The sequence below is a fragment of the Orycteropus afer genome, unplaced genomic scaffold (genome assembly GCF_000298275.1).
Source record: "Orycteropus afer afer isolate SDZICR_OR568_19922 unplaced genomic scaffold, OryAfe1.0 scaffold00174, whole genome shotgun sequence".
Taxonomy (NCBI): Eukaryota; Metazoa; Chordata; class Mammalia; order Tubulidentata; family Orycteropodidae; genus Orycteropus; species Orycteropus afer.
In genome coordinates, this window is record NW_006921761.1 from 5,289,416 (window position 1) to 5,297,764 (window position 8,349).

At 59.9% G+C, this 8,349-nt stretch overlaps 1 protein-coding gene across 1 annotated transcript in view; it reads left to right on the top strand.

Annotated features, from left to right (window-relative positions):
* Positions 1–1,307: 1,307 nt before the first annotated feature.
* The window catches only part of UBAC1 (UBA domain containing 1), a 24,594-nt gene continuing 17,552 nt past the window's right edge, over positions 1,308–8,349 (top strand). The window contains exons 1-3 of the mRNA XM_007947041.1: positions 1,308–1,394; positions 4,998–5,118; positions 6,676–6,749. Of these exons, the coding sequence (XP_007945232.1) occupies positions 1,308–1,394; positions 4,998–5,118; positions 6,676–6,749 (282 nt within the window). The remainder of the gene's footprint in view (positions 1,395–4,997; positions 5,119–6,675; positions 6,750–8,349) is intronic.

Here is an 8,349-nt window from a genome sequence, read left to right on the forward strand (position 1 = left end):
GCCCCAGGTGGATGCGGGTCCCAGGGCGCCGCTCCTCCGGACGGCACGGGGACTCCAGCAGGATGTCGGCGTGGGTGGGGCCTTCCGGAGAGCTGGGGTGCAGCACTGTGCCCCGGCTGGTGACTCTGGCACAGGCCTGGCCTGGAGCTGGTACAATGCAGTGTGTTCTCGGAGCTGCCAGGAGGGTCTCTGGGGGGCTCCTCGGCTGGACTGGGGCAGCCCGGCCCTCCCCATGCGGTGGAACAGCACAGAACGGGCTGCGGTTCTGGAGTCAGGCCCCGGGGCGTTCTTGCCCGTCCCCGGTGCCACCCGGTGCCCGCTCGGCCTGGCCCATTTTGCTTGCCCGTGTGCCTGCCCCTGGAGGCCTCATGGTGCTCTTCTGTTTCAGCCGTGGGCAGTTACTCTGAGAACGGGCGTCCCTGGGTGTCCCCCTGCCGGGGGGGACTGCAGTGGTGCTGTGCTGGCCTCCCCCAGTCTCGTGGGTGGGTCCGTGCCGCACCCTGAGACGGGGCCCTGCAGGGGTGCATCCGGGTGTTGCTGCAGCCCGCTCGGTCCAGGCACAGTATTGGCACCCAGGCCGTGGGCCCGGCTTTTCGTCCTCTGCTCCTCCGGACTCGCCATCCAGCCCGGGCCAAGGCGTTTCCCGCTCCAGGCTTGGGGGTGTTTTGCTAAAGCTGAAATCATTACAGAAGATAGAATCTGGTTGCGTCTTCAGCCCGACCCCCTCAGAAGCATCTCTGGGACATTTTTGGAAGAGACGCGTGCTGCGGGCTCGGGCTCGGGGCCGTGTTCCCGGGTCTCTGCAGTAGCCCTCTGTCGGACTCCTCCTGCAGACTCAGTTCCGGAGCTTGCTACAGTGGGTCCCATTCCAGCCTCTCAACACTGTCATCCCATCTGCCCCGCGCGGCCGCCACTGAGAGGCAGAGTGCCGGGCCCTGTGTGCGTCACCCGGGAGTGACAGGAAGGAACGTGCACTCCCGAGTGTGTGGGAGTTGGCAGGTCACGCCTGTGAGCACCTGTCTGACTACAGTGTGAACTAGTCAGGAGCGTAGAGGTTCAGAAGAATCGGGCACGGTGGGCACTGGAGCCCAGCGGGCCTTCCGTCCGTGCACGCAGCCCTGCGCAGAGCCCCTGCAGACCTCCACTGGAAACCGTCCTGCTGCGTGTGACCCAGGCTGTCTGTCTGCTCCAGGGCGGTGCTGGTGAGAGGCCCACTGTGGTCCTGGCTGCTGACCCAGGGGATCAGGGAATATCGCTGGGCTATGGGTGGCAGGCTGAGAGCTTGGTGACGAGTCCTGCACGCAGGGATGTTGGTGGAGGAGGGCTTTCTCTGGCAGCGAGTGAGAGGCCACCCGGTGACCAGCCCGGCGTCTCAGCTCCTGTGCGACAGCCCAGTAACCAGCTGCCTCCTGGCCCTGCCTGAAGCTGCTGCCGCTGCAGCCCCAGCGTGTCCCAGCACGTGGTGACCCGTGTGTGGTACGTGTGAGGTGCTGACGCTCAGGCTTAGCCTCGTGAGAGCTCAGTGCACAGGTGGGCGTGGTCCGCCCATCCCGGCCGCGGTGCTGATGCCTGCGTCTGCTCAGAAGAGCGTCGGCACCGGGTGTTCCGGGAGCCTGCGTCCACACAGGAGGGCCGAGCTGACCAAGCAGGGCGGTGTCCGCTGCGGAGCTGTGCACGGCTGTGAGGACCTGGCTGCACCAGGACGCGCTGTCTGGGTCCTCCGGTCCTGCTGTAACAGATACCACAGGGGGTGACTTCAAGAGACAAGTTCATGTTCCCCCAGTTCAGGAGGCTGCAGGGCTGAAGTGGGGGTGCTGGCTCTGGGAGAAGCCTTTCAGTCTGTGGATCTGGAGGAAGGGCCCCGTCTCTCTGAGCTTCTGCTCCCGGGGCTCCTCACCTGCCTGGGCATCTCTCCCCGCCCCCCGTCTCTGCTCCAGTCCTTCACTTAATCTTTCGTGTCTCAGAAGAGGTGGACTCAGGACACAGCCTGAACTCATTCTGCTCCATTCAATGCAGAACATAGACCACCCCTCCCTGGACGGGGTATCACCACGGGGATGGAGGTTGGGATTTACAGCACAGATTTTTGGGGGGCACAGCTCAATTCATAACCTTCTACCTTCTGCCCCCCCCAAAATCCATGTCCTTGCCACATGCAAATCAGTTCCCACTCCACATCACCCCCAAGGTCTCCACTCCACTTCAGGTCCACATTCTCGTCTGAAGCCCCTGAGTCAGCTATGGGGAGACTTGAGGTGCCCTGCGTCCGGGCAACACTCCTTCCACCTGTGAAACCTACACTACAGGTTGCCTGCTCCCAGAGGCCAGTGATGGGGCAGGCACAGGTAGACGGTACTGTCACCAAGGGGAGAAATTGGAGGGACAGGCTGGTCCAGACCCCATTGACAGCAGCTCTTGGGGCTTGACCAAAATCCTCTCTTGTCTGAGACATCTGGAAGTGACCCGCCCTCCAGACTCTGGGTGTGGCCCATGCCTTCTGACTCTGGGTGGAGGCCCTGGGCTTCAGCCCCGCCTTCCAGGCCCTCTGGGATGGTAACTAGCTCCCCCAGCTTTGGGTGTCCCCATTCTCCTGGTCCAGCTGCATGGCCCCCAAGCAGGCCTCGTTCTTCTGCCTCTTGGGCATGACAAGCCTGCCCCCTCAGTTTTGGGTGGCACCCATCCCCTGCCATTAATGGCGCCCCACACTTCAGGACCAAGTTGGTGAAGAACTAACCCTGACACCTAGGCCGCTGTGGTCCCCACCCTTTGAAATCAAGAAGGCCCTGCTTCTGTGTTCCTTGCAGCAGTTCTGACCAAGCAGCTGCTGTGAGAATGGTCCCGTCCTTTTCGTGGACACCAGCAGGCGCCTTTGCCTGTGTCCCATGGATTCCAGGGAGCACACGGTGTTCTGCCCTTTACTCTCTCTCTCCCCCCTTTGCTCCGGCTGATGGGTGTTCTGCCGCGGCTGGCTTAGCGCCATCAGTCACAGGGCTGACAGCGTGCACCCGTCGGGAGAGGAGCTGTGCACCTGTTTGAAATGGAAGAAATGGACCTGGGCCCAAATGACTGTTTCCACAGGGTATAGTGTCAGGTGATGCGTCCTGGCGGTGGAAGTTTGCAAAACTTTTGTGTCTTTTGGCTTTTTTACTGGGAAAGAAGCCTTGTGAGTAGATTTCTGGATTCTTCCATGTTATTTGGGAGTTACCTTTCTTGTGGTGAGTCCATGTTCTGCAAATACCACATTTTCAAGCCCCCCAAAAAAAACAACAACAACTCACTGCCATTGAGTTGCCTCTGACCCATAGCGACCCCTCTTCGGGTCTCTGAGGCAGTATCACCACGGAAGTAGATTGCCCAACCTTCCTTCCGAGGAGTGGCTGGGGGGCTTGAACTATCAGCCTTATAGTTAGCAGTCCGATGCCTTAGGCACTACACCACCAGAGCACCATAATTGGGTGGTGAAGGGGTTATTAATCTCTGGTAGCATAGTGCCTAAGGCACTTGACTGCTAACCAGAAGGCTGGCGGTTCAAACCCACCAGCCACTCCTCGGAAGGAAGGTTGGGCATTCCTACTTCCGTAGTGATACTGCCTTGGAAACCCAAGGAGGGGTCGCTATGAGTCAGGGCCAACTCGATGGCAAGTAACAACAGCAACAATGTATTTCAAGACACATTCTCCCCTAATCCTGCCCCGTTAAGGTAACAGACACCTTGGTCGCAAATGGGATTGTAACCACGTAGACCAAAAAACCAAACTCAACCATGAGTCGATTCTAACTCATAGCGGCCCCCGTAGGTTTCCGAGGTGGTAAATCTTTATGGAAGTAGAGTGCCCTGTCTTTCCACAGAGCGGGTGGTGGGTTTGAACTGCCAGCCTTCTGGTTAGCGGTCAGTTGCCTTAGGCACTGCGCCACCAGAGCTCCTCAGCCACAGGTATAGAGGTTGGAATTTATAGCACTTAGATTTGGGGGCACAGCCCATAGCAGACTGTCCCCAGGCCACCTGTGAGCTCCCTTTGCGGTGCAGGGTGGGGCCTGGGCTGTGCTGTGTGTGACGGGCTGCGCTGCCCTCGGAGTGCCCTCCATGTGGGAGGGTGTTGGCACCTGCACTGTCCGCCCTGCCCTGGTGCCATGGGCTCACTGGCCCTTGTGGACGGCACACATGGGCCCACACACGTGCCCCATGAGGAACTGCCTCTGTGGCTTTGGAGCCTGCGCCGTGGCCCCGTGCTATCCCTGGGGTCTCAGAGGCCAGCTGTTTCTAGCTGTCTGCTGACCAGCCTTCTTTCCTCACGCCTCCGTCTTCCTGTCCGTCTCCGTGGAGGAAAGAATGGAGCGTGCACATCACACGACCTGTGTTTATTTTCCATGTTTTGCCAGTTGAGCCTGATGTCCCCCCTGCACCCATGGTCCTGAGTCCGCAGGCCCAGCGACTCACTCCCTCATGGTGCTCAGTTATGGCTGGGAAGTCATCCTGACTTTGTCCGGTTAGCTTTGTGCTGCAAGTGGGTATTCTTGGGGCACGGACGAGTATGTCCGTAGGAGTAGCGTCTGCCGCACCTGCATGTGTGTGTGCGTTCGCCTGCCCACGGCTTACCTTGCCTGTCAGGAACCAGGTGCGCGTGTTGCATTGGATCTTTGGACTCCCTGGAGATAAGGGACCTGCTGCTTTCGTCTAAAGTTCCCTCTGCAGATCTCCCCAGAGGAAGAGGCGGTCCATCTGGCCGTGGATGGTCGGTCGGGTGCTGTGGGCTAAGCGGTGTCCTCATTTCCACGTGCTGGTGCCTGGTGGGAGACCACTGGCCCAGAGGCCCGGGCGTGAGGGCTGCCTGCCCGTGTCTGCCACCGACACTGTTCTGGTTTAATCCCCGCTTTAATTTCTTAGAGAAAAACAGATGAGTTGCTGGTGTGGCTGGAGAGGTCAGGCACTGCGTCGTTCATGTGGTGACCCGCTTCTCTCGTGTCCTGAAGTATGTTTGTGCCGTTTCTTTCCCCAGTGTGCCCACGGGAACCTGGAAGACCCCAAAAGTGTAACGCATCATAAGTTAATCCACGCTGCGTCAGAGAGGGTGCTGAGCGACACCAAAACCCTCTCAGAAGAGAACATCCAAGATAGAGGTAAGGACGCCCCACAGCACGGCCATTGACACGACGTGACATGGCGCCACCGTGGGGCCCGCTCCCCTGAGGGGCGCTCACGAGGAGAACCCCCTCCTGTGAGTGAGTGTCCGAGCCGGGGTGAGCTCACAAAGCGAGTGCGCTGACATAACTGAGTTCCGAGTGGATCTGAGCGAGAAGCCAGACCAGCTGAGGGTGTTCGCTCTCCTCTTACTAAAGGAAAAGTTCGTGTCACGGGGTGTTTATGAGAGAGAAACCCTCACGGGGCCGGCCCCTCCCCGTCGGAGAAGCTACGCGCCGGCTTCACCTTTCCACCGGTTCCCAGCAGAGGCTCTGGGGGCTTCCCTCTCGGGTGGTGGTCGTGCCTGTGGGCCGGACAGCTGTCCCAGCACACAGCCCTTGCCGCTTACAGCCGGACGCTGCAGACACTCGGGGAGAAACCTGTGTGTTCTGTGTCTTGTTCAGGGGATGGTTTTGGTCTGGGACCCTTTTTTTTTTTTTTTAATTGTGATTTGGGTGGAAGTTTACAGAGCAAATTTACTTTCCATACAGTAGTTCACATACACTTTGTCTCATGACATTGACTACAATTCACCCCAATGCCACAGCTCCCCTCCCACTTCCTCCTGATAGTTACCTCTTCCCTGCACCCATCTCTCCATGCATTCCTGCCCCCTGAGCTGTCTTCCGGTGCAGACACAGCCCTTCTTTCTCCCATGATTGTTCTCTCCAAGGAGTGTATCTACCTCCGGTACATGTTCAGCTCATATGCCTGTCTTTTGTTTGGCTGGAAGCCACAGGTGTGGGTTCAATTCCAGACCTGAATGGCAGCTAGGGGCCATAGTCTCAGTGGTTAGTTCTGGGACCCTTGAAACGGTCTGCCTTGAAGCTGCAGGAAGGTGTGTTTACAGACCTCCCTTGGGTGTTGTCCTCGGGCGCTGAGCTGGCAGGGAGTGATGGCTGCCGGTACTGTGGGGCTACATGGAGGGACCCGCGCCTTCCGTGTGGGAAGCCCGGCTTGGCTCCCAGCCCACGCTGCACCTGCCAGTGGGGGCTGCCATGGCTGTGACTCTGGACAGGCTCCGCAGGCCCCTAGACTAAGAGAGACTAGCAGGAAAGACCTGGCTGCGTATTTCTGAAAATGCTCTGGGTCACAGTGGCCCCACTCACACCCCGTCACAGGGACGGCGTGGGAGTGGGCCACGTCTTGTTCCGCTGGGCGCGGGTCGCTGTGAGTCTGGGCTGATTGGACAGCAGCCTCCTGGGGCTGCACAGATCTGCGCGGCTGGGCCCGTCGCAGCGGCCGCTTCTCGCGCCGTCGCCCGCTCTGCACCTGCTCGGCGCTGTGCTGCATGGCCCCTGGGACTGTGCCCACAGCCTGGTTCTTGCCGGGCCCAGGAGCCTTTCTCTGGATGAACAGCGAGGGGTGTGCAGGGCAGGACACAGAAGGCAGGCCTGGCTCAGAGCCCAGGTTTGCAGAGACCCCGAGGGAGCAGCGCCCTCTTGTCCCTGGGTCTGAAGCCACAGCTTGATGGACAGAACTCTCGCTCTTTCTAGATGTCCTGTTACTGATAAAAAAGCGAACCCCAGCTCCGCTTCCCAAGATGGCTGATGTCTCTGCAGAGGAGCAGGTAGGTCCCGCGTGGCGGTCGTGGCTTTTTCTCGGTAAGTCTCCTCCTGGTGAGGCGTCTGCTGTTAAAGGGAACGCTGTGCCCACTTGTTCCTGCCCCGTTCATTAGCAGCAGAGCTGGCACGGCTGGACCTGGGGGGACGCTGTTCCCGGGTCCTGGTCTCACGGTGGTGCGTGCCCCCACTGGCTCTGGACTCCTGTGGAGAGGAGCCCGAGCCGTCTTGAGCGGCTTGAGCCAGGCTGTGCCTGTCCCTGGTCTGCTGGCATCGAGTCCCTCTCCAGGGAAGCTGTCGGGAACTCAGCAAACCCAGTGCACAGAGTAGAGCCTGAGTGCGGGGGACGGTGAGGGGCTGCGTCACCCTGACCCGTGTCTGACCGCAGGCTCGTCCTCTCAGGCCCAGGGCCACGGCACGTTCTGCCCGGCCATTCCCTCTGTGCTGTGTGTGCGGTGGATCTGTTTGTAATCTGCATCTTTCCCTGGATCTTGGTTCCCTAGTGGGGCAGTGGCTGAGTTCTCCACTGTGACCCAAACGGTCCACAGTTGGGACCCACCAGCCATTCTCTGTGAGGAAATGTGGCAGTTTGCGTCTGTAAAGATGACTGTCCCGGAGACCCTGTGGAGCAGTTCTTCACCGGCACGGAGGTCGCTGAGCGTGGCAGCAGTGTGTTTTCTCAGTTTAGGGCGTCCCGTAGTTGGCTACTTAGTCACTGCTTTGAACGCTCAGTCTTCAGTCAGTGCAGTTCATGAAATCCACGGGCACAGTTTGAGGGGGCTGTATGCATGGTCTGAGGGGGGCTGTGCACATGGTGTGAGGGTGCCGTGCATGCGGCGTGAGGAGGGCCGTGCATGCGGTGTGAGGGTGCCGTGTGCGTGGTGTGATGGTGCTTTGTGCATGGTGTGAGGGGGGCTGTGTGCAGGCCCACTCTGCTCTGAGCCAGACCTCATCTGCGTGTCCGGTGCGAGGAGCACTGTTGTAAACGGACACGGCCTTAATTTCAGGGCACCGCTTTGTCTGTCCCCGGGCAGTTTGTCTCTGCTGCTTTGAGTGTTTCCCGAGACACGGCAGCCCACGTCTTGGGGCTGGGCCCTTGGGCCAGGTTGCCAGTGAGCTAATTTTGGGCCTCGTCTGGGACAAGCGGGGCAGGCATGCCTGTGGGTTTCGGTTGCCTTATCTGGAGCCACACCTGGCGTGGCACAGGCGTGCACGCGGGCACACCGCCCGCCCGATCTCCAGAAGTAGATCTGGGCCTGCCTGCCCAGCCCCGAGTCAGGCGGTTTCTGAGAACTGCTGGGGGCGGGGTGGGCCTGTTGGTGTTCAGACCTAACGGCAGCACAGCACTCTGACGCCAGGGGACGGCCGCCTCTTGGACACTGCTCTTCACACATCTGCAGAGTGAAACGTTTCTGGGGTAGTCGTCAGTGTCCGCTCACACGTGGACTGCGCCTCAGTCTTCAAAACAGCACATGCCTTTAAATTTAGAACTCAGTGCTATGGGTCTCCTGATGAGCACGCTACCCCAGCCCCTGGGTCCCAGCCCTGGAGGCCCGGTGCTCAGTGCACCCGCTCACCCCCATCACGGCCCTGGAGGCCCCGCCCTGG